At 46.9% G+C, this 26,023-nt stretch overlaps 1 protein-coding gene across 2 annotated transcripts in view; it reads left to right on the top strand.

Annotated features, from left to right (window-relative positions):
• Positions 1 to 26,023, top strand: part of RAP1GAP2 (RAP1 GTPase activating protein 2) — a 188,161-nt gene that overhangs the window by 117,458 nt on the left and 44,680 nt on the right. The window contains exons 4-10 of one of the 2 annotated variants that reach the window (XM_040243758.1): positions 8,832 to 8,867; positions 14,020 to 14,064; positions 14,786 to 14,818; positions 15,229 to 15,441; positions 16,653 to 16,756; positions 23,930 to 24,008; positions 24,783 to 24,836. In XM_040243758.1, the coding sequence (XP_040099692.1) occupies positions 8,832 to 8,867; positions 14,020 to 14,064; positions 14,786 to 14,818; positions 15,229 to 15,441; positions 16,653 to 16,756; positions 23,930 to 24,008; positions 24,783 to 24,836 (564 nt within the window). The remainder of the gene's footprint in view (positions 1 to 8,831; positions 8,868 to 14,019; positions 14,065 to 14,785; positions 14,819 to 15,228; positions 15,442 to 16,652; positions 16,757 to 23,929; positions 24,009 to 24,782; positions 24,837 to 26,023) is intronic. The other variant, XM_040243759.1, reaches the window with a different exon arrangement.

The raw sequence follows: 26,023 nt of genomic DNA, 5'->3' as shown, positions 1-26,023 counted from the left end.
AATCCTGAAGGAAATCAGCCCTGAATATTCATTGGAAGTACTGATGCTGAAGCTGAAGCTCCAACACTTTGGCCACCTGTTATGAAGAGCCCATTCATTGGAAGAGACCCTGATCTGGGACAGATTGAAAGCAGGAGGAGAAGCAGGCAGCAGAGGATGAGATGGTTAGATAGCATCACCGACTCAATGGACATGAACGTGAGAAAACTCCAGGAGATAGTGAAGGACAGGGTAGCCTGGTGTGCTGCAGTCCATGGGGTCATAAAGAGTAAGACATGACTTAGCGATTGAACAATAAAAAAAACCATGGACCAGGGTCTGGTACTTCTTGTTCATGTTCTTACTTCATCTTCATGTGAGCCCTGAAAGGCAGGGGCTGATTCTGCTTTCAGGTGAGGGAAGTAAGAGAGATCGAATCACAGGCCTTGTGCCACACAAACCGATCAGTAGGATGTTGGCCACTCTCCAGACCTGGATTTGACCACTGGATTCTACGCCTCCTGTTGAATTGACCCTCTGTATCCATGGGTTCTGCATCCACAGACTCAACCAAAGATTTTGATTTTGATCCCCAGCTGGTGGAACCTGTGGGAAAAGGGGGCACCTGTGTGCTGTCATTTTCTTTTCTTAAAAAACTTGTCTTTATTCATTTATTTAGTTCTCGCTGTACTGGGCCTTCAGTGTTTCATGGCTTTCTCTAGTTGTGGCGAGCAGGGGCTACTCTCCAGTTGTGGTGCACCAGCTTTTCCTTGTACTGGCTTCTTTTATCTTTTTGGAGCATGGGCTGTGGGGGGTATGGGCTCAGTAGTTCTGGTACACAGGCTTAATTGCCCTGGGGCATGTGGATTCTTCCTGGACCAGGGATTGAACCTATGTCTTGCACTGGAAGGCAAATTCTTAACTAGTCGACCACCAGGGAAGTCCCCCTGCCATTTTCTTTAAGGGCCTGGAGCATCTTTGGATTTAAGTATCCTCAGGGCTGCTGGAACCAATCCCCCACAGATACTAAGGGAGGACAGTCTTTCTACCATAGCAAACCTCAGAAGCTTTCCAGGACCTTCCAGATTAAGCCCACATTCCTGGCACTCAGAGTCTCTCAGGCCTGCACCCTCCTTTTCAGTCTGAACTTCAGGATGTTGACCCAGAGGCCTCGGGCAGCCGAGTTGATCCACACACTTCACCTTTGCCCTCGCTGTTACCACTGCCTGTAACGCCCTCCTCACCCTTGCTATTGGGCTTCCCTAGTAGCTCAGACGGTAAAGCATCCACCTGCAATGCAAGAGATCCGGGTCCAATCCCTAGGTTGGAAAGACTCCCCCCTGCCCCCTCCGCCCAGAGAAGGAAATGGCAACCCAATCCAGTATTCTTGCCTGGAGAATCCCCATGGACAAGAGGAGCCTGGTGGGCTACAGTCCATGGGGTCGCAAAGAGTTGGACAGGACTGATCAGCTAACACACACTCCTCTATCAAGTGATTCCTGTTTATCTTTTAAGGTCTGGTTGCATTTACAACCAGAAGCCTTACAAGAAGCCTTCCTTGATGTGGTCATTTTAAAACATGACCTCAAATTCTTTGACACTTCCCTCCTGTAGAGAGAAGTGTCCTCATTCCTATCCCTTCGAGTGCAGGCTGGTCATGGACACTTGCTTCTAAAGAATAGGACAGGGACTTCCCTGGTGGTTCATTGGTTAAGAATCCGCCTTTCAATGCAGGGGACATGGGTTCCATCCCTGGTCAGGAAACTAAGATCCTACCTGCCACAGGGCAACTAAGGCCACAGGCTGCAGCTTCTGAGCCTGTGTGCTCTGGAGCCTGTGCACCACAGCTAGAGTGAAGTCTGAGTGCTGCAACAAAAGATCCCACGTGCTGTGAGGAGGTTCCTGCATGCTGCAACTAAGACCCAAAGCATTCAGATAAAAAAATAAATATTAAAAAACCCATAAAGAATAAGGATAAAATAAGATAAAAATAAGGACTAGAATAAGGAATAGGTGTAAAGGTACTTTGTGCTTTCTCTCTTGGCTGTCTTGCTCTGGGTGGGGTGGGGTGGGGGAGGGTCAGCCGCCACGTTGTAAGGACACTCAAGCAGCCAAAGGAGAGGTCCGTGTGATGGGAGCTGGGCCCTCCTGCTGACAGCTTTGTGACTAAACCATCTTAGAAGCAGATCCCCTGGCCACAATCAAGCCTTCAGCCTCTGCTGACATCCTGAATGCAACTGCCTGAGAAACCTTGAGCCAGAACTGCCCAATGAAGCAGTTGAATTCCTGACCCATGGACATTGTTGTGAGTCACTAAGTTTTGGGAGTAGTTTGTTACATAGCAGTACTGAACTAATATTCTTACCTCCCAGAAAGCAGTGCTGCCTGCCTGCTCTGAACCACTGGTCACCTGCAGCATCACTCTGCATAGTTTTGTCTCATAATTTTTAAGATCTGTTGTGTAGTTGCAAAGTCACGTCTGACTCTTTTGAGACTCCATGGAGTGTAGATTGCCAGGCTCCTCTGTCCATGGGATTTCCCAGGCAAGAATACCGGAATGGGTTGCCATTTCCTCCTCCAGGGGATCTTCCCACCCAGAGATTGAACCGGAGTCTCCTGCATGGCAGGCAGGTTCTTTACCACTGAGCCACCTGGGAGGGGGCCCTTCTCCAGTACTTCCAGTGACCAGCGTTTAATCATGTGGGGTTAATTGATTAACTAGCACAAGAGCATTATGTAAGAACACACCTAAGGTTCTTTTTGGTTGCCAGATTATATAGATACCAATGGGTAAGTTGGATGTGGGGGCGATTCAAGAGAGTTTCTTTATCTACAACACACAGGGTCATGATTAGATCTGGAAATTAATTGGCCTGAATTCAGGGGCTTTCTGTGGGCACAAAAGGCTATAAAACTTGTGTTCCTGGGAGTGCTATCTTACGAAAGTGCCGGACGGGGCATACTGTAGCAGGAGTTGGGGAAGGGAAGAGAGGCATGCTAGAGCCTCTGACTATGTGTTGAAGTCTTTGCAGTTGATTAATTACAGAAATGATTTATAATTGTTATAAAAATTGAAAAAATACTGAAAAGCAAAAAGGAAAAATTTATCCTTAACCTATAACTCAACTTGGCAAATATCCTTCAAGAGTGATGTGTACATCCACAGGAAGATATATATGTTGGGGTAAAAAAAAGGATCAGGACTTCCCTGGGTGGTCCAGTGGTTAACAATCCGCCTGCTAATGCAGGGGACACAGGTTCAATCCTTGGTCTGAGAAGATTCCATGTACCTCAGAGCAATTAAGCCCATGTGCCACAACTGCTGAGCCCACACTCCGGAGCCCATGAGCTGCAACTCCTGAGCCTGTGTGCCCTAGAGCCTGTGCTCCCTAACAGGAGAATCCACTGCAGTGAGACGCCCGAGCACCACAACTAGAGAATAGGCCCCATTGGTTGCAAGCAGAGAAAGCCCGCACTCAGCAGTGAAGCCCCAGTATGGCCAAAAATAAATAAGCAAATAATAATTTAAAAGGGACCATATTGTTCTGATCCCTACTTTTCTCACTGAACGATATAACATGAATCTTCATACCAGCATAACCAATACAGATCTCCTTTTAGAGTTATTTTATTGTATGGGCATACTTCCATGTATTATTTATTTTTCCCTTATTGATATGCATTTCAATTATTTCCACTTTTTTTTAACCCCTAAACAATGTTTCTACAGATATCCTTGTATACAATATTTTTGTGTAGTTGCCCAAACATTGCTTTAGTGTAAATTCCTTATGGTAAGTTTATGGACCAAAATACCTGAACGTTTTTCAGACTTTGGACACATTGTACCAAATTGCCCTTCAGAAAATACCAGGCACACACTTATCTATAGTCCTTGCCAGCACTGAATTTTCTTTTTAATCTTGGCCAATCTGATAGGTGAAAGATGTTATCTTCTTATCTTAATTACTTTAATAACTAGGGAGGCTTGGCATGTTTCACTGGTCATTTTATATTTCTCCTTGAGCAAATTGAGTCCTTTGCATATTTTTGTTTCCTTTCCAAAACTCATTTCTTTGAAATTGAACTATGCAAGTGATGTAGGTCTACATGCTTGTGAAGCATCCCACGTATAAAGCAGAACTCCCTTCCCTACTCTCTCCCTCTTCTTGTTATAATAACTTTTTGACAATGTGAGGTACATTCTTCTGTATTATTTTCTATGCATTTATATACATACCTATAGATAATTTTAGGTTTTGTTTTTACTAAAATGGGGTCATATTCTCTGTGATGTTCTGAATTGCACCCCCGCCCCCCTATATTTAATAGATCTTGGAGAGCATCTTATGTCAGCAATATGGAACTACTGCTTTCTTTTCAAAACATATTTATTTTGGCTGCATGCGACCTTAGTTGCAGCATTCAGGATCTTTCGCTGTGGCAGGCAGGCTTCTCTCTAGTTGCGGCATGGGCTCTAGTTGTGGTGTGTCAGCTTAGTTGCCCCGAAGCATGCGGGATCTTAGTTCCCCAACCAGGAATCGAACCTGAGTCCCCTGCATTGGAAAGCAGATTCTTAACCACTGGACCACCAGGGAAGTCCTCAGATTTCTTTCCGAATAATCGAGCAGTTTTATTTAAAGTGTACAGTTTAACTCTCCGACATAAACCACAGCAGGGTCCTCTATGATCCACCTCCCAGAATTCTGGAAATAAAAGCAAAAATAAACCAATGGGACCTAATTAAAATTAAAAGCTTCTGCACAACAAAGGAAAATATAAGCAAAGTGAAAAGACAGCCTTCCGAATGGGAGAAAATAATAGCAAATGAACCAACGGACAAACAACTAATCTCAAAAATATACAAGCAACTCCTGCAGCTCAATTCCAGAAAAATAAACGACCCAATCAAAAAATGGGCCAAAGAACTAAATAGACATTTCTCCAAAGAAGACATACGGATGGCTAACAAACACATGAAAAGATGCTCAACATCACTCATTATTAGAGAAATGCAAATCAAAACCACAATGAGGTACCACTTCACACCAGTCAGAATGTCTGCGATCCAAAAATCTGCAAGCAATAAATGCTGGAGAGGGTGTGGAGAGAAGGGAACCCTCCTACACTGTTGGTGGGAATGCAAACTAGTACAGCCACTATGGAGAGCAGTGTGGAGATTCCTTAAAAAATTGCAAATAGAAATGCCTTATGACCCAGCAATCCCACTGCTGGGCATACACACTGAGGAAACCAGAATTGAAAGAGACACATGTACCCCAATGTTCATTGCAGCACTGTTTATAATAGCCAGGACATGGAAACAACCTAGATGTCCATCAGCAGATGAATGGATAAGAAAGCTGTGGTACATATACACAATGGAGTATTACTCAGCCATTAAAAAGAATACATTTGAATCAGTTCTGATGAGATGGATGAAACTGGAGCCGATTATACAGAGTGAAGTAAGCCAGAAAGAAAAACACCAATACAGTATACTAACACATATATATGGAATTTAGAAAGATGGCAGTGATGACCCTGTATGCAGGACAGCAAAAAAGACACAGATGTGTATAACGGACTTTTGGACTCAGAGGGAGAGGGAGAGGGTGAGATGATTTGGGAGAATGGCATTGAAACATGTATAATATCATGTAAGAATCGAATTGCCAGTCTATGTCTGATGCAGGATACGGCACGCTTGGGGCTGGTACACGGGGATGACCCAGAGAGATGTTGTGGGGAGGGGGGTGGGAGCGGGGTTCATGTTTGGGAATGCATGTACACCCGTGGTGGATCCATGTCACTGTATGGCAAAACCAATACAGAATTGTAAAGTAAAATAAAAAAAATAATAAAGTGTACAGTTTAATGGTTTTTAGTATATTTACAGAATTGTGTAACCATTACCACAGTCAATTTTAGAACATTTTTCATTAGCTCCAATAGAAACCTTATGTCCTTTAGCTTTCAAATCCTCCATTTCTCTGAGCCCTAAGCAACCACAAATTTACATTCTGTCTCTATAGATTTGCCTATTCTGGGCATTTGATATTAATGGAATCACGTAATATGCAGCCTTTTATGTCTGTGTCCATTCACTTAGCGTAGTGTTTTCAAGGTTTATCCATGTTGTAGCGTGTGCCAATACTTCATTCTTTTTATTAATGGTTGGATACTATTCTAGTGTATAGATATACTGTAATCTGTTTATTCAGAAGCTGATGGACATTTGGGTCGTTTCCACTTTGGGGGGTATCACGAATACTGCTGCTGTGAACATGTGTGTACAAGGTTTGAGTGGACGTGTGTTTTCACTTCTCTGGGGGGTGTATACCTTGGAGAGGAATTACTGAAACGGTCGTTCTTTTTATGTTGCTGGATTCAGTTTGCTGGAATTTTGTTGAGAGTTTTTGCATTTATTTTCATAAGCTGTATTAGCCTGTAGTTTTCTTTGCTTGTGATGTTAATTTTGGTGTCAGCGTAGTACTGGCCTCGTGAAATAAGTTGGGAAGTGTTCCCTCTTCTATTCCTGGAAGAGTTTGGGAGGAATTAGTATTACTTCTTCTTTAAGGGGGAGAATTTACAACTAAAGCCATCTGGACCTGGGCTTTTCTTTGTGGGTAGGTTTTTGATTACTAATTCAACCCCTATTATTTATTATAGGTCTTTTTAGATCTTCTGTTTCTTCCTGAGTCAGTTTTGGTAGTCTGTGATTGCTGGGAATTGTCCATTTCGTCCGTGTTTGTATTAGTCGCTTAGTTGTGTCCCACTCTTTGTGACCCCATGGGCTCCTCTGTCCATGAATTCTCCAGGCAAGAATACTGAAATGGGTTGCCCTTCCCTTCTCCAGAGGATCTTCTCAACCCAGGGATTGAACCTGGGTCCCCCGCATTGCAGGCAGATTCTTTACTGTCTGAGCCACCACGGAAGTCCCCATTTCATGTAAGTTATCTAAATTATTGACATATGGCTTCCCATAGTATTTGTATTTTATTCTATGTAGCTTATTCTGATCAGTTTCCTGTAGATTGATATTTAAGTTGTTTCCACTTTTTTTTTTTTTTTTTGCTGCTACAAACAATGCTTCGATGACCATTTTATTGTGTCTATCTTTGTGTTCATGTGTCAGTGTGTTTATAGTATATGTTCTAGAAGGAATTGTTGGGTCAGAGGTCTGTGTATTTGAAATGTTCATTGTTTGTTTCTATCTTCTTATCCTCTTTCTTCTCATCTTTCTATCCTTACTAATCTGTAGAAGTTATTTTTTTAAATTATCTATTTATTTGTCTGTGTCAGGTCTTAGGTGTGTCATGCGGGTCTTCAGATGCGCCTTGAGGACTTCTTTCTAGTTGTGGTGTGCAGGCTCAGTAACTGCGCTATACAGGCTTAGTTGCTTTGCAGCATGTGGGATCTTAGTTCACCAGCCAGGGATCCAACATGCCTCGCCTGCATTGGGAGGCGGATATTTAACCCCTTGACCACCAGGGAAGTCCCTCTGTGAGTTCTTTATTATTCTTGGTACCCTGGAGACTGGAGTTGGTAAGAATCCACAGAGCAAATGGGAAGGATAGATTTGAGAGCTGGATATTTGATGGCTGCTTCTGATCAAAGGTGCTTGATGTGAGTGCCCAAAGCTTGTCCTTAACCCTGAACATTCACACGTGGGGTTTCCAGACCCTGGAACCTGAACTTCGCAGAAGTGGGAAACTCTTTGCTTCTGATGGGCCAGTTTTAGCTTGGGAGAGGTCACTTGGAGTCTGAAGCAGTGCCAGGTTTCTGCCCGTGACTCCACAAGGGTCCTTCCATGGTGGTTCTCTTCTGAGAATGTGGAGGCTGACGGGGACATCAGGCAGTTCTGGCCTGTGGGTGCCTGCAGAGGAAGGCAGGATGGATGCCCTACCTCTATGTGGAGAAGCGACAAGGACATGTTTCCTTTTCACTGCTGTCTTTTGTCCCCTATTCATCTGGGGACAGTCCATTCTGAGCGCTGATTAGCTTGGGGCTTGCCAATGCCTAGAAGAAAGTAGAGCTCTTTTCACAGAGTGGGAAGTGGGGACACTTTTGGTGGAACCTCTGCCTGTGTTTTGTTAGGGTACAGCTTTCAGCCCCTCATCCTTCCATTCCACCTTCTTTTTCTCTTTTTGGTCTTATCTGGAGTTTACAAAGTTGGCACCAAAGTAGGTTAAAATTTTGGACTTACATAGTTTATGATTTTAAAAATAACCCATCCAGGCTCCTGGAGGCTGCAGTTTTCAGGCTTTGCTCTCACATTCTCGGGTTCCCAAAATGTCCCTTGGGGACAGCAGACAGGGACAGGCAGAGGTGACCCACCAGGGCTCAAGCTTCCACAGCTGTCTTGGCCAGGGCGGCATGCTTTAACTGGTTTTGTATGCTGGAATTCTAAGTGAGACTTTTGTGAGGAGACAGAAGGGGCTGTGTGTTGCCACAAAACTTGGAAATCTATTTGTGTGGGACATCTTGGCCCCACTGTTGGGTTGAAAGCATCCCAAACACGAATGCTGCTGGAGGGTGAATCTCCAGGCGTTGGGGAAACCTCGGCTTTTCCCAGGGGCCCCTCCCTCTTGACAGAGACTGAGAAACTGTTCTCTCCAGGGCCACATGCCAGCCTGGGCATGCTTTGTTCCCCGTCTTGTTCTATGGGGTGTTCTGGCCCTTCCAGCCCTGCAGAGGCGAAATCAAATTATCTTCTCTCTTGATCCAAATGAATTTCGTCCCTGGGGAAGCTGGGGTTGAGCTTCCAGACAGTCAGCAGGGAGACTTTTTCCCTCTACCTCCTGGCTGACGCCCTGTCTTTGTCTCTCTGCCCTATTTGTGTCTTTCAGTCAGCGGAGTTCTTCGAGATGCTGGAGAAAATGCAGGTAAGCATCCTCACCGTGGGGGTGGGGTGGGGTGGGGCAAGGCCCAGGTGGGAGTGCCGCAGTGACCTCAGGACCCAACACCAGGAGAAACCCCTCGGGCAAAACTCAGGTCCTTGGAGGGAGGGCAGAGAAGAGAGCACTCACAGTTCTGAGGGCCTGGGCCACCTGAGGCCATTTCCACGTGAACAGCACTCAGGATTCTGGAATGGCTCCTGCTTGAAGGATGGAGAGAAGAGAAACAGAACCTGCCAGCAGGGCAGACAGATGTGGGGAGGGTGTGAGGGTCCGTCGTGCCTGGAATGGGTCAGAAAGAAAGCCCCTTCTTAGAGGAGTCATCTCATGTCTGGGAGAAAGAGCAGCCAAGTAGGAGACGGACCTGAGTTCAAATCCTGCTCCTAACACTCGCTAGCACTAGTTCCTGCCCTTTTCTGAGCCTCTGGTTCCTGTTTTCTGTCTACTCACAGCACTGTTCTCGCCTCACTCTGATGCCAACCGTGTGGCCATTTCCCCACACTAAGCAATTCAGCAACACCAGCTGGGTGCCCTACAGTTTCACCCAGTTCTAACACAGTCTCCCCAGAGAGCTCACAGGTGAAGGGGTCAGTCCCACAAGACCACCCTCCTCTGACTTCAACCCCAATCCCAAATCCAGATTATCACTCGTGTTTTGACTCATTGGCTATAAATCAGAGGTTCCCATGATCGCTCCTTGGTTCCATTAATTCACTAGAGTGACTCACAGAACTCAGGAAACCCACTGACTTACTAGGTTAACAGCTTATTGTAAAAAGAGATAACTCAGGAACAGCCAGATGGAAGAATGGCCGCGGGCAAGGTATATGGGAAGGGATGCAAGCTCCCATGCCTTCTTCGGAAACAGAATGTGTTCACCAGCTAGGAAATCCCCCAAGCCCTGTCCTTGTGGGTTTTTGTGGAGGCTTCTTTACACGGGATGATTGATTAAATCATTGGCCACTGGTGATTGATTGACTCTCCAGCCTCTCCTCTGTCTCTGGAGGTTGAGGTTGGGGCTGAAAGTTCCAACCCTCTAATCAGGGTTGGTTCCCCTAGCAACAAGCTCCCATCCTTAGGGGCTTCCCAGAAGTTACCTCATTAACATAAGCTTATGAATAACAAGACACCCCTTTCACCTTTTTGGCTCTGGAGCTGTTTCAGGAATGAAGGACAAAGGTTCAAATGCTGTAAAAAGAGATGCTCCATTGCTCTTAGCACCTAGGAAATGCCAAGGGTTTAGATTTTCTCCGTTCATTTGTTCGTTTGTCCATCTATCCATCCATCCGTTCATCCGTTCACTCATTGGTGTGGACTCATGGATTCTGATTATACGATAGTTTATAGTCTATATAGTAAAATCTTTATTTTAATGCTCAAGTTGTCTTAGATTTGGCCAGTGGGAGCCCCTGGGACCTGGCTGCTATACCAAATATATATTAATAGTTCTCATAAATCATGATAGCACAGCTTCTACAAATGAGAATGCAAATACCACTTACATGGTTGTCTGGATGAAATGAGAAATAACAGTTACAGATGGGAAGAAGATGCTGATGATAGCCTACACATTTCAGGCACTTCTCTGGGCTCAGAGATTGATAGGTGTCACCTCATTTCTTTCTGAGAAGTCTCACAGGAAGTAGGTATATTGTTATCCCCATTTCACAGATGAGAAAACCAAGGCACAGAGCTATTAAATAAAGCACTCAAAGGCTGGTAAGTTATTATTGTAGCTTTGGAGCCAGAAGGCTTAGCCACTGTGTTATGGTGGCTAAGTAGACGCTCCAGACTCCAGGAAGGAAGATACTGTAGTGATGGTTTGGAAGCTCTAGGAGGGAGGCAAATGAAGTGCTCACAGTCAGCCTGAGATGCAGGTGGAGCTGCTGAGAGGGTGACTGCCACCAGCAATCAAGCATGGTCCTCATGGAAAAGCCAGGTCGCCGCCCTAAGGGTGGGGAGAGGTAGGGATGGTTTAAGGGAAAACTATTATTAGTGGTTGTGTTATTATCACAAGCAAGTTATTAAAATCCCCTTCTGTGCCCAGCAGTGTGTGGACTACAAGCTAATTTATATGTATTTAGGGAACTTACAGTCAAGTTTCGGAAACAGGGAGGGCCTTGGCCTTGACAGTGAGTGGTGGCAGGCAGCATATAATTAAGTAAAGCTGGGATTTCCACCTCAATCCCTGGAGTCCTGCTCTGCACTCTGCCAAGCTGGTGGGGAATTTGCAGCTTGTCCTGCCTTCTCTCTGGTTGCTCCTGCAATCCACTCACCCCTCACTCTTTATCCACTTCCCTCCCCCTAGCCCTGCCTTCCCCACAAAGGGCTTCTCTGAGCACAGAATCCAGCCCCATTCAACTGACCTCATCATTCTTTTGTTTCAAGGCTGCTGAGTTGTCTTCTCAGTTAGATTGGGAGCCTGTCAAGGGCAGGGGGTCTGTTTTATTTTTTTCTGGCCATACTACGAGGCTTTCAGGATCTTAGTTCTCTGATCAGAGATGCAACCACGCCCTCTGCAGTGCAGCTTTGGAGTCTTAACCACTGGACCACCAGAGAATTCCCAAGGGTCTGGTTTTAATGCTTCCTTTCTGTCTCCATGGCAGGTGGCTGACTCCTGTGGGTGGTTGGTCAATTTCATCTCAGTTGAGACTACCTGGGGCTGAGACCAGACTTCCCAATGCTTGGGCCTCTGCCAAGTGCCCCCTGGGCCCCAGCCTCCGAGGGGCCACAGCTTCCAGCTGTTCCGTGTGTCTGAAAGTCATGTGGGGAAGTGGCTGATGTGAAGTGTGGCTGGAGTCTGTCCTTGAGTGTGGGCGCCCTCTTTCATGCTGCGGGCGTGGAGACAGAGGCTCGAGTATTATAGCATCCAGGGCTCTCTGAGAGTTGTGAAGAGCTGAGACTAAGATCCAGGACTCCTGACCTCCCTGACCGAGAGTCAAGGGATTTGAAGAAGAGCACAATCCTTTGAAGCAACAGAAGTGCACAAGCTTTGGATCCCTTCGGTCCTGGGTTCAAGTTCTATCTGATACTCTCTAGCTGAACATCCTTGGCCAAGTCATTCTACCTCTCTGCACCTCAGTGTCGACATGGCCAGGGATGAGAGAGGGGGCCATAATCATGACACCTATAGCAAGGAGATCAAACCAGCCAATCCTAAAGGAAATCAACCCTGAATATTCATTGGAAGGACTGATGCTGACGCTGAAGTTCCAATACTTTGGCCACCTGGTGTGAAGAGCCAACTCATTGGAAAAGACCCTGATGCTGGGAAAGATTGAAGGCAGGAGGAGAAGGGGGCGACAGAAGATGAGATGGTTGGATGGCATCATCGACTCAATGGACAGGAGTTTGAGCAAGCTCCGGGAGATAGTGAAGGACAGGGAAGCCTGGTGTGCTGCAGTCCATGGGGTTGCAAGGAGTTGGATACGACTTAGCGGCCGAACAGCAACAGCAAAGGCTGACACATGGAGAGGGCCCAGTGCTGGGCGGTGGCTCTGTCATGGGGGAGTGCATGGGAGGAGGTTTGCTTACCTGCCTGGGGCTGTTTCCAGGCAGGGATGACTAACGAAGGACAAACAGACCAACTCCTGACATCACCCCTCTCTTCACCCTCCCAGTTTGCTTCCCTGGTCAGGGACTGCTGTCCACTCAGGTGGTTTTCTCCCCATGTGGGGAAAGGAGGGCCTGTCGAGTGGGAGGGACCCTCCCCACGCCCTCCTGGATGATGCTGCAGGTGACTCAGTCCCACCAAGTCTAGATCCACCCAGTGAGTGAGCAGGAGTCCTGGGCTCCAAGGGCTGCGGGACAGGACTTTGCACTCTAGACACACGGCCCGGCTTCACCTCCAGGTGCTGACCCCCACTAGCTCCAGGAACCTCCTCCCAGGGCCCCCGTTTCCGAGTTGGTAAATAGGTGCTGAGGGTTTTCAGAGAAGACTGAAGGAGGAAACTGCAAGGTCAAGTTCCTGCTCTGTATTATTATGATCAGGCAGGAGCTGCTGCAGGAGACTCTTCTCTCCAGAGGGACCTGTGTGTCCCAGTGTGTCCCAGCATCTCACGCTCTTGTCAGAATTTATTCAAACAGTTTTGGGAACGCCATGTACCCCACTCCCTCAAAACCCACTTAAGTCAGAATGTGGCACCGCTGGACCAGGCCCTGCTCCCCAGAAGAGCATCTTCCAGACACCTGCAGATGATGCCCTTTAATCCAGGCCCAGGTGCCTGACCTTTGCAATGACACCTCTGTGAGATGGATGGGTGGGTGTTAGAATCCTCATCTCGCAATTGAAGCTGTGGAAGCTGCAAGAGGCTCAGCTTCGTCAAGGGTCACTGGCAGTAAGACAACAGCAGAGTGAGGACCAGGCCACCTGCCCATCAGCCGTGGGCCCTCCCACCAGGGAAGAGTGGAGCTGGTGTGGTGTGAGGTCCAGCGTATGGGTGCCGACACCCCAAGATGCAGGTTCCCATCCCTCACCCCTCACCTGTTGGCTTTGAGAGAGCCTGGTGGAGATGTTTAAGTGCTGGAATGGGTCTTGCCTGGTGGTACAGTGGATAAGAACCCGCCTTGCAATGCAGGGGACATGGGTTCGATCCCTGGTCTGGGAAGATCCCATGTGCCATGGGGCAACTAAGCCCGTGTAACTAACCCCTGCTTGGTGCAACTAGGGAGAAAGCCTGTGCAAAGCAATGAAGACCCAGTGTAGCCAAAAAAAAAAAAAAAAAGCACCAGCATGGAAAAGCTGCTTACCTATAGCTTTTACCATATTCTTACCACTCTTCCAAGGGCTCAACACATTTTCAACATTGAATCTTCACTACCAGAGTAGGTGCCGTTTTCATTCCCATTTTACAGATGGGAACACTGAGCTACACAGAGGTTCTGTGACTTGCCCAAGGTCATCATGTCGTAAGTGGCAGTGTTGGGATTTGAACCCCCGTGATCTGGCTTGAGCCCATGCTGTTAACCTGCTGCCTTGCCGAGGCTTCTGTGAGGCCTGAGTGTGCAAGGGCCATGCCAGCTGCTGCTGCTGCTGTCACTAACTGCCAGCTAAGGCAGCTGCTCCTGATAAACTCCTCTGTTTGGCTCGTCTTCTGTGACCTTTGCTTTTCCATGGATCCTCTTTTCCTTGTTTCTGCAGGGGATCAAGCTTGAAGAGCAGAAGCCAGGACCCCAGAAGAACAAGGTGGGCTGGGCGGGTGACAGAGGCAGGGGACACAGCGGGCTTGCTGGGTTCTGCTATCTTACGCTGTCTACCTCAGATTTTCACCATGAGCCACTTAGGTGACCACACCATGTTGACTGGGGCGTAGTGGGCAGCAAGGGGGGCCCCTGGCGTGATGCCTTTGGGGCACCTTCTGGGTGGACTGGGGGTGGAGACAAGGCTTGAGGCTCAGCCTGGCTTCTCTGCACCCACTCCTGCAAATGGACCACACACCATGTGTAGGGGTGTCGGGCTCTGTGCTCCAGGTTCCAGAGGCATCAACTCTCAGCTTCAACTTCCATTGCCTAGGCCCAGGGGTGCAGCTCATCACTTGGAGGTCAGCCCTCTTACCTGGAGGGGGCTGGATGGGACCAGAGGTTACCTTCCTGTCACAGCCTCCTAGGGTGAACAACTGGGTCACCAGAAGTGTGGGCCTCAGTGCTTTGCATACTGCATCTTCAGCTGGCAGGGTTTGCACTCAGGTTCTGTCACTCTGGGGAAGAACTCAAGCCAGGTTCCAGAGCTGCCTCTAGGCTGTTTTTCTGTCCGGCGTTCTGCCCGTTGATCCTCCCAAGGCCCTGCTGCAGTCTGCCAGGCCCCCGGCCCCCTACCTCCCCCATCTGGGAGAGGGGAATGGAAACAGTGGTCAAACCTGATGGGTGTTGCGGGGATGGATGGTGACATTGTCTGGTTTGTCTTGCAGGATGACTACATTCCATATCCCAGCATCGACGAGGTAGGAGCCCCCTGGCTGCCTTCAGCTCTGGGTCCTGTCTCTGGGGCACAGCTCGGGGAGCTGATGGTGATGATGTTGATGGTCCCTGCCTGGCCCCATGTGGGAGAGAATGCTGGCCCTGGAACTTGGGGGCCTGAGGTCTCTTCCCATTATCCCCTTTGTGACCTCAGTTTTTCCATGTTTAAATTGGAGGTAACTGCCAAAGCTTTGCACCTCTGGTGCTCCAGGGTCGGTGAAACGGGAGATGTTGCAGGGCTTAGAGGAGGGGTTCATGTTACTGCTTTTGGCCTCAAATATGGGATCCCCTCCTTGGAGCAGTTGGAAGGTTGAGGGACACCGCACTGGCACCCCTCCCCTCCTTCTGTAGACCCGGGACAAGCTGCAGTGCCAGACCCTCCCTCTGCCTCCAGGTTGTGGAGAAGGGAGGCCCATACCCCCTGATCGTCCTGCCCCAGTTTGGGGGCTACTGGATTGAGGACCCCGAGAACGTGAGCACACCGACCTCCCTGGGCAGCAGCATCTGTGAGGATGAGGAGGAGGACAGCCTCAGTCCCAGCACGTTTGGCTACAAGCTCGAGTGCAAGGGTGAAGCCAGGGCCTATCGCAGGCACTTCCTGGGGAAGGTAAGGCCCGGGGACCCAGGGCAGGGAAATAAATAGCTGCTGGAGGTGGGGGTGGTGGGCAAGGGGTGGGGGCAGGAGCCTGGCGTTCCTCTCCAGGCCCCCTTTCTCTTTGTCTCTCCTCTTCCAAGTCTTGCCCCTGTCCTTGCTGCCTGCCAGTGTCTTGACTGGCTCTGCCCCTGGGCGGGGGTGGGGGGTGAGGGTGGAGCAGACTGAGCGTCTGCAGAGCCAGGAAGGCTCGTGGGTGATGGGTCCAGGTTGGGAACACCCCCGACACATATTTTAGAAGGTGATGGAATGGGTAGTGTTTGGAGGTGAAGAAGAGTGGAAGGAAAAAAAATGTTCTCACACTTAGGAAGTCTGTTTCTATCAAAATAGTACAAGTCTCTTGTGTCCTCATTCTAGCAGATCCCCCTTGGTACTTGTACCAGATGATGTGCTGTGAGCCTCTGATGGCTTAAAAGTGACGACTTTACATTTCTTTAAATATATTCTGCCCACCAGACTTGCCAGGTTCCGGAAGTCCTGAGGGCAGATTCCGGAAATCTCCAGCCTAAGGCGGCTTTGCAGTCTTAGGAGCTGTGTGTCAGCACCTCCTGGGGAATGTGTTAAAATGCAGATTCCAGGGCCCCACCCTGAGATAACTGGTCCAGGATGGGCTGCCTGAGCCAGGGAGAGACCCACTGTCTAGAGAACCAACTGGCTCCACCCTCCCAGGTTTATTCCTGCAAATAGTCTGAACTGGGGAGGGTTACCACTGGGAGCAAGGTAGCAGACTAGGTATCTTGTGGTGAAGAACTTGTGCTTTGGTCAAGACAGATGTGGAACCCTGGATCTTTCGCTTATTAGTGGTGTGACCTTGGATAGTTAACGACTCTGAACGTGGTTTACCCATCTGTGAAATGGACACGATGATGTTTTCTTCTGCATAAAGTTAAAAGTCAGGATTAAAGGAGTGAAGGGATATTGGGCTTTTAGCCCAGTGCCCGGCGGGTCCTGGGACTCCGGGCAGTTGGAACCTGTTACTGTGGCCCTTCTCCTCCTTCCCCTCATCTACCCCTCCCCCCACCATCACCAGCAGAACCACAGCTTTAGCTTTTATCTCTTCCTTGTTGCTGTGGGGCTTCTGACTCCTGGTGAAGGAGGTGATTTGGGGGAACATGTCTGGAGGGTCCCCCCCACCATTCCCACTAACACCTGATTTCTGTCTCTAGGATCATCTAAACTTCTACTGTACCGGCAGCAGCCTGGGAAACTTGCTCCTGTCCGTCAAGTGTGAGGAGGCCGAAGGTGTTGAGTACCTTCGGATCATTCTCAGGTGGGGCTTTGGCGCTGTTGGAGGCCACGCCTCTAGTGGCCGGTACCCAGAAATACCGGTCTGACCAGTCTGGTCTGGGTGTGCTGGGGAAACAAACCTGGCTGGAGTCTTGGGGCTATGTGTGAGTTGCCAGGTGGGGAGACCAGGTGTTTGTGCCAGCTGGCTGACTGCAGGAGTCAGCATGGTGTCTGGGCTCAAGGTCACCTAGACCTTACTCCCACCTGCTTCTCTTGTGGGGCCTGGGACTCTGAAGAAGATGGTTCATCCTGCTGAGATACAGCTCCAGACTGTCCTGGGAGAAGGTTTGCCAGAACACTGCCTCCAGTGTGCATCCAGTCGCGGAAAATAGGTCCCAAAGCATCTCTGTGTACCCTGGGTTCCCCAAAAAGGAATGGTGGTAACAACCAGAGCACTGATTCACAGCCAGGCCGGGGACCTCTCTCTGGATTATGACCTTCTCAAGGGCAGGAACTGGAATTGGTTTCTGTTGGACTTATGTGTTTTTTAGAACATCTTTTACAATAATGACAGTGGGATGGTCCATGTTCTCTGCAGGCCTAGTGGTGAGAAACACAGAGGATTTTAATGTATGGCACAAGTATTATTTTATTGATTTGCACAGGATGCTGTGGGAACACAGAGAGTCAGTCTTAAATATCTCTGTCCCCACTGGGCTGGTGGAGAAGTGGGGAAAATCAGCAATGGTGCTTAGCAGTGTGCTGTGGACCTGCCAAACTCCCAGTCCATATTTGTGAATCTAATTGGAAGTCCTTGACGGTATTTGGAAAAGAGCAAAAGCATTTTTTCTCTGCCCAAGGTTTGAGATAAAAATGGGATGGAGAGTGACAACAAGCCTTGCAATGGGAAGGACGGGAGGAGGGGAGCTGGTACAAGGAAGGTGTCAGCACTCACCCAAGTCTGATTTGCTCTTTCTTAAGAAAGGAACCAATTTTCTTTGCTGAGGTTCACCTGGCTAGAAATGATGTTTGCAAGCCAAGGAAGAGTCCATTAAACCGCTAGCACTAATATTCTGAGAGAGTAATACCCGGATCCCCATATCCTAATAGGATTTCAAGTTGGTGAACCTCAGTGAAGAAAATTACTTCCATTCTTAATAAAAATCAGGCCCAGATGGGGTAGCATTTCTGAGTAAGAAGATAATTGAACCAAGGATCTAACCCTCTTTTTCTAATACCGTATCCTATCTGAAATGCCACACCTGGACTAAAAGAGAGAGAAAGATGCTTGGCACACAGCACATTTTGATGATTTTTTTATTCTTTGGTAATCTATGGGGTGATATTGAGAACGGACCTCAGTGCCTCTTCCTTAGAAAGCAGTGTAATGAGGGAATAGATGAAGTGGAAATTGCTCAGTCGTGTCTGACTCTGCCATCTCAGGGACTATACTGTCCATGGAATTCCCAGGCCAGAATACTGGAGTGGGTAGCCTTTCCCTTCTCCAGGGGATCTTCCCAACCCAGGGCTTGAACCCAGGTTTCCTGCATGTTGGAGATAATTCTGTGCTGTTTAGAAGTAAGGGTGAGCCCTGGAACATTGAGGGGTCTTTCCACATGGAACCACTTTTGTTGTTTCGGGTCTACAGCGTTTGAAATCAATGCCTAGGGGAGTGACTTCCCTGGTGGTCCAGTGGCTAAGACTCCACCCTCCCAGTGCAGGGGGGCCCGGGTTTGATCCCTGGTCAGGGAACTAGATCCCACATGCTGCAATGAAGATTTCGCATGCTGTAGCTAAAAAAATCTCGCATATGACAAGGAAGATTGAAGATCCCTCGTGCTACAACTAAGACCAGGCACAGCCAAATAAATAAATACTAAAAAGAAATGCATAGGATTCTTTTTTTAAAAAAATGTCCTGGGGAGTTAAGCTCAAATGTGGCTTTCCCAGTAGAAATCCAGTGAGCAGGGTGGCAGAGAGAAGCCATTCACCAGCTAGGAAGTTGAGTAATCACATGGTATACCAAAAGCCAGATGTAAAAAAAATTGGCCCCACGGCCTAGTAACTTCACCAGGCACAAAGAAGAAATTATGCAGCGATGAAATTCCCCTGCTGGCAGTGACTCTATCCCGGCTTCTTCCTCATTCCCTGTCAGCTTCTGGATTATTTAATTGATGTCTTAGAGCAACCAGCTCTCCAGCTAAAATCTGAGGATTCCAACAACATCTGTGTGTGCTGTGAGAGTTGCCAAGGAGGATCTCCTTACAATTTGGAGATGAGTAACAAGCCCGAGTAGATGTCACCTTTTTCAATGTGTGTGCTTATTCAGTCACTAAGTCATATCCAACTCTTTTGTAACCCCTTGGACTGCCCACTAGAGTCCTCTGTCTATGGAATTTTCCAGGCAAGAATACTGGAGTGGGTTGCCATTTTCTACTCCAGGGGATCTTCCCGACCCAGGGATCGAACCCGCCTCTCTCATGTCTCCAGCATTGGCAGGTGGATTCTCTACCACTGTGCCCCCTGGGAAGGTTTGGATATAAAAGAAGGAGAGGAAACAAACAAACAAAAAAAATCCAAACCCTAATAGTTTGGTGAAAGAAAAGATTCTGCATTTAAAAAAGCATAACTTAGCGTTTAGAGGGTAGGAAAATATCCAAGCTTTGGAAAGGATTTATTATAGCAAGCCAAGTTAAATTCCGATATCCATTAACTTTGTATTTTCAGCAAACCTCTAGAAAAAATAAACTGTTTTAAAGACAAAAGATTAGGGACATCCCTGGCGGTCCACTGGTTAAGACCTGGGGATCGAACCCACATCTCTTGCATCTCTTGCATTGGCAGGCAGATTCTTAACCACTGAGCCACCAGAGAAGCCCATCGTGCTATTACATCGGAAATTTCATCTGAAGCAGATGCTTTTCTAGGAGGGCACACATGACTAAGTTTAACACGAGGTGAAAAACCTGACCGAATCAATAACAGTAATGGAATAAATTGAAAAGTTCTCAAAGATTTCTCTCTCTGGAAGTTTCTAGATCTAGATGGTTTGCAGGTAGTTATTTGAAACTTGTAAAGAACAGATTTTATTTAGAACTTCAAAGATAAATAGGAAATTTTAAAGCTACCTAAAAATAGATTATCTATGAATGACAGCCAGGCTGAGAGCAAGTTTCTTATCAGCCATGGGACAGTGGGACAGTAGCTTTAAAATGGTGGAAGAAAGTTGTTCAGACATTTAAAAAAATGAAGGGAGTACATTATTCACAGAATCTAACTGAAAGAAACCCTGAAGGATGTGCTTCAGCTAAAAGAAAAGAGAAACCAAAAGAAAAAAGTAAGAAGAAATAAACTATGCTGATAAATTTACTGGTTGGAAAAAAGAATTTTTTTAAAGAAAAAATTCTTGAATTAAGTTTCTAAATAAATACAGGAAAGACAGTGGGAAGGAAAGAGTTCAGTAGCTCTTGTGTCTCCTTCCTTCCTCAGGAGAGAGATAGCAAGTAAGTTTAGAGTTTGTTGGAAAAATATAAATAGGTGTATTGGAAGTTACAGAAATACAATCTATAGCTCTTAAACTAGCAGAGGGATAAAAAGAATTTTAAAAATTGACCAAACTGAAGGCAGAGAAGGAGAAAGAAGAAAAAACACAGGGTTATTAAAAACACAAAGTGATAAAAACAATTCCAAGTATATTAGTAAGCACAAGTGCAAATAGTCTGTGAAAATATCAGGCTATCGGATTGAACTAAAATGCAGCTGTATTCTACTTATAAGAGTCATGTCTAAAGAAAAATGACATGGAAAGATTTAAAATGAAGAAATAGAAAAAGATATTCTGGAAAAATACTAGCTAAGAAATCTGGCGTAGCAATAGTCCTGTCAGAAAAAAATAGAATTTCAAGGAAAATGCATCAGTAGAGAGAAAAGGAGCACTCTTGTAACTTGGGAATCTTCCCCTACTCCTGATCTCCTTGCTTTGTGAAGGAGCACTTCTGTGAGGCACTCCTGGCTCTCTCCACCCTCTTGGTAGGTAAATTTGCAGCAAGGACTTGCTGTAGTAGCTGTATCCTTTTCCCTTTCGCTCTTGAAGCTATCTGCCCTTGGGGTAGTCCCTCTGCTCCCTGTATTGTAGTCTTAGCTGAGCAGACCCCAGGAGAGGAGGCTTGTCCCTGTCCCGCACTGTCTGTGACTGGTGGATAACTCTGGGGTTTAGTTTAAACATCCATTTCACCTTCACGCTAAGCTACTGTGCTTCCTCTTCACCTTTATCAGTACCAAAGGAGTCCTTTTCATTTCCAACTGCCTTACTTTTTAATTTTTTTGGCCATGCAGTGTGGTGTGTGGGATCTTAGATCTCTAACCCGAGCCCTTTGCAATGGGAGTGCAGAGTCTTAACCACTGAACTACCAGCAAAGTCCCCAGCTGCCTTACTTTTAATTTCTTTTTTTTTTTTTTCTTTTCTGATTTTGTTCATAACTTGGGCCAGGAAAGATGCTCTTTACTGGACCCCTCAGAGGCCTCAGCCTACATGATGATCAAAAGAAGTCCACCTGGAAAGTCTAACAGTCATGAACTTGTACTTAGTAACATAGTCTTGAGTTTAAAGAGGCAAATGCTGATAGGAATGTGAGTAGACAAACCCTCAGCTACAGTTGGAGATTTCAGGAACGCCTCTTAGATACCAATGGACCAAGCAGACACAAAAATTGTGAGGATATAGATTGGAACAACACAGTTAACAAATTTGATCTTCTAACATACATTCCTGAACTCAACAAAAGAAAAAAAAGATACATTCTTTTCAAGCTCACGTGAACATGAAAAAACAGTCCATGAATCAAGTTAGCAAATTTCAAATAATAAATATATATGGGGGCTTCTCTTGTGGCTCAGCTGGTAAAGAATCCGCCGTGATGCGGGAGATGTGGGTTCGATCCCTTGAATGGGAATATCCCCTAGAGAAGGGAAAGGCTACCCACGCCAGTATTCTGGCCTAGAGAATTCCATAGACTGTATAGACCACGAAGTTGCAAAGAGTTGGACATGACTGAGTGACTTTCTAACTAATGTAATAGGTTATATTCCCAGAATATACAAAAATTAAATTAGAAGTCAGCAATTAAAATACTGAAAGATAAAACTCTTACATTTGGAATGGTAAAAAAAAAAAAAAACAAAAAACAAAGAAAACCCTTTTAAATAACTCATGTGCTGAAGGGGAAATCACAAAAGAACTGACAAAATATTTAGAACTAAGTGGCAGTGAAAATACCACCATCAACGTGTGGGATGCAGCTAAAGTGGTACTTAGGGAGAGATGTATAGTTTTAAATGCATTTGTAAAAAAGAAGAAAGATTCAGTGTGTAAGCATGCAGGTTGGGATGTTAGAAAAAGAATGTTGTTGTTCAGTTGCTAAGTTGTACCCCACTCTTTGCGATCCCATCGACTGCAGCATGCCAGGCTCCCCTATCCTCCGCTATCTATAGAGTCAGTGATGCTATCTAACTGTTTCATCCTCTGCCTCCCCCTTCTCCTTTTGCCTTCATTCTTTCCCAGCATCAGGGTCTTTTCCAATGAGTCAGCTCTTGGCATCAGGTGCCCAAAATATTGGAGCTTTAGCTTCAGCATCAGTCCCTCCAATGAAAATTCAGAGTTGACTTTCTTTAGGATTGACTGGTTTGATCTCTAAGCGACTCTCAAGAGTCATCTCCAGCACCACAATTTGAAAGCATCAGTTATTTGGTGCCCAGCCTTCTTTATGGTCCAACTCTCACATCCATACATGACTACTGGAAAAAAACAACCATAACTTTGACTCTACGGACCTTTGTCAGCAAAGTGTTGTCTCTGCTTTTAAATACACTATCTAGGTTTGTCATAGCTTTAGGCAAAGCAGAAACCAAAGAAGATAGAAGGAAAGAAAAAAGGCAAGCATAAGCTAGTGAAGTAGAAAGCAAAAAAAAAAAAAAAAGAATAGAGATAGTAAAATTAAAAGCTATCTCTTTGAAAAGATTAATAAACTAAATCCCCAGCAAGGGCTGATAATGAAAACAGAAAAGATACCAACAGATACTATTTCTGCAGTGAAGGAAGGGATACAACTACAAATAGAAATGAAGTCTTAAGATAACACCAAAACCAACTTTATATTAATGCATTTGATGGATAATTTTATAGAATAAAACATAAATTACCAAAATTGACTCAGTGAAGAGTAGAAGACCTTAACGTTCACCGTTAAAGAACCTAACTGGTAGCCAACAGTATCCTCCAAATGAAAAAGAGCAGGCCCAGAGATTTCACAGACAGATTTTAGCAAACCTTTAAGGGACAGAAAATTCCTATGGTATACAAACTATTTCAAAGGATGAGATGCTTCCTAGCAATTTTTTGAGGCTTGATATTGAAACTTGACAAGGGAAGCACAAGAAAATAAAATAGGCCAGTGTTGCTACTGAACGTAGGTATGAAACTCTAAATGAAATATCAACAAGTTAAATTCAGGAGGATATGGAAAAAATAATACAGCATAAGCAAGTGGAGTTTTACCCAGGAAATGAAAAGATAGCTCAACAGAAATGTAATCCACCAGGTTAACAGATTAAAAACCATATGATGATCTCAGCAGATGCAGAAAAGCATTCGGTAGAATTCAACACTTTCATAATGTGCTGAATGAATCAGGGGAATGGGCTAAATTTAGAATCTTATGGTGAATCTCTTTATAGAGCAACTCCCATCCCATTTATATTTTGAGTAAGTCCAGATTTTCAAATATTAGATTTTCTTTTCTTAAGGTTTAATTGCATGTCAGACCCGAATATATCCAGAAGCTCTGCCCACTTCTTTTGGAGAACACAAAAAACCCACCAAGAAGCAAAAAAATAATGTTGAATTTGAAGGTGACTATTTGCATTTCCTGTTTCAGTTGCAGTCAGCTGTACCCAGCAGGTTCTCTGAGTATCCATTTCCCGTGGGGTCCCTAAGTAGGATTCTGTTTTCCCATTTAAGTTGGGGGCACCCAATGCCTGGCTCGGGTGGCATCAGGCAGGTCTGACCCAGGGGTGACATGAATCAGGTACCTGCTTTGTGGCCTGTTGTGACCTCAGCCACCTTCCTCGTTGACTCCATTTCTGTGGACTCCCCTTTCTTATCCTCATCCATCTCGTGAAAGGTGATCTTCACCCCTTCTCATCTCTTGGACGTGTGTAGGTCCAAAGTGAAGACGGTGCACGAGCGGATTCCCTTGGCCGGACTGAGCAAGTTGCCCAGTGTTCCTCAGATTGCAAAGGTAAAAGCTGGCACCAAGAGGAGGTGGCTTCCTCTTTTAGCCGGGCCTTGGGGGCACAGGCTTGTCCTGGGTGGGTGCTGTCTTTGGGAAGGAGGAGCCACTGTCCTCTTGGACCCTTGACTGCATGCACGGGGTGGGGGAGCTGTTGGTGGATACCCCCAAATCCCTACTCCATCTCATCCTCACTGCTGAGGCTGCTCAGGGAACAGGCTGCTCTTATCCCAGGTTCTTACCCCAAGTTCGCAGCTAGTTCAGCAGACTAGAGAAATGGAGAGACAGGCCTGGATATGGAGAGTAGGGTGGGGCTTCAGAGGAGGATGGAGGGGAGGAGGCAGCTGGGAGCCCTCATAGCAGAGGATGGCTGGGGTTGAGGGATGGTCAGGCTGTTGATCCAGACAGAGGAGCCTCTTAGGTAAGGAGCCATCAGTGGGTGGAGGGGCCTGGGTGCCTTCTCTGGGATGCAGGGAACTGAGTCAGAAAAGAGGGGCAAGAAGGATGATCAGCTGCGTTGGGTTGGACCCACACTCTGGGAGTGGGAAGGCCAGGCAAAACTGTGCTGGATACCTGTGGTGGCCTCACTTCAGTGGGAAACACCAGGAAGGTCTCTTGACTTTTCTGACCACACACGAGTGCCCAGCAGTGCCCAGCATCTGACCCCAGACCTCCAGGCCCTGCAGGTCTTGGCCTCATGCTCTTTCTTTTGGTGGGCAGGGCAGCCCAGGTGCGCTCCGTGGACGTGGCCCCTGAGTTGTGTGTTTCTCTCTCCCCTCTCAGGCTTTCTGTGATGACGCAGTGGGGCTGAAATTCAACCCTGTCCTGTACCCCAAGGTGAGGACCTTCCCCTTCCCCCTGACTCAGGCCCTGCTGCTTGGCTTGGATTTGCATGCCTGTGGCTCTGTGGGAAGTTCTTTGCATCTTGGGGGTTTTTGTGGGGTCTCCATGACAAACCTGCATGCCTCCCCCTCACCCTGCCCACCCCTTCACAACGGATCTGCTGGAAACCCATCCTCAGCCACGCCTGGGGCTCCGGCCTGCATCAATCGATCCCCAGCTTCGTGGAGACAGCAGATGGGTAGCAGTTTCTCTGTCTCACCCTGATTGAACTACCCAAGGCTGGTGCTGGGCTGGGGAGTGATTCTGTCTCTAGGTGGGGGGCTGCTGCAGACCTGGTCAGCCATAAGCATGGAGTCGGGGAGCAAGCAGAAGGCAGAACCCCACTAAGAAATACAAGGCCAGACCTTGGCTCCCCATTGCCGACATTACTGCAGTTCTGAGGCCTCACAAGCTAGGCCTCTTCCACCGGGCTCTAGTTAATCGACTCGCCTGGTCCTCTGTTAACAGCTTCTTTAGGATTGGCCTGATCTTGACCCCAGTTCTGATGTGGGGCTGCAGGTGGGGAGGAGAGCAGTGCTAACAAAACGAACTCATAAGCTCACTCAAGAACAGCTTGGCATGAAAGGACCTAAATCACACATGGACAGTGAATTGCTTTAAATCGGTTATCGAGGGATTTCCTTGGTGGTCCAGTGGTTAAGACTTCAAAATTCCAATGCAGGGGGCATGAGTTTGATCCCTGGTTAGGGAACTAAGATCTCGCATGCCGCACAGCACTGCCAAAAAATAAAAATACAATTTTTGTTTTAAATGAAAAAAAAATTGGCTATAGGAAGAGACCCAGGGCTTTGTGTGCCCACAGGGCATAGGCAGAGATCGTGCAAGCTGGTTGGTGCTCCCAAGCGTCCACTGTGGGCCAGCTGAGGCTGGCTGGGGCTGGTCAGTCCTCCTGAGTCCCAGTTCTGACAACCAGGAACCAGGAGGTGAAACGTCTGGTGGGGTTGTGTCTGAAGAGGGACCCTGTCCTGGCTGGGACACCCCAAGCCCCTAGAATCAACACCTGAGATCTTCACGATTGTGCTTGACACACTATTTCTCCCCGTGCAGTGGCAGAGTTAATGGCAGAATCTTCTCTTATGGGGAGAATGTGCCAGAGTCCTTCTGTAAGATGGCGCTTCCCA

Source organism: Oryx dammah, unplaced genomic scaffold (genome assembly GCF_014754425.2).
Source record: "Oryx dammah isolate SB20612 unplaced genomic scaffold, SCBI_Odam_1.1 HiC_scaffold_8, whole genome shotgun sequence".
NCBI classification, from domain to species: Eukaryota; Metazoa; Chordata; class Mammalia; order Artiodactyla; family Bovidae; genus Oryx; species Oryx dammah.
The sequence above is the reverse complement of the archived record's forward strand: the minus strand, read 5'-3'. Positions and strand labels throughout refer to the sequence as shown.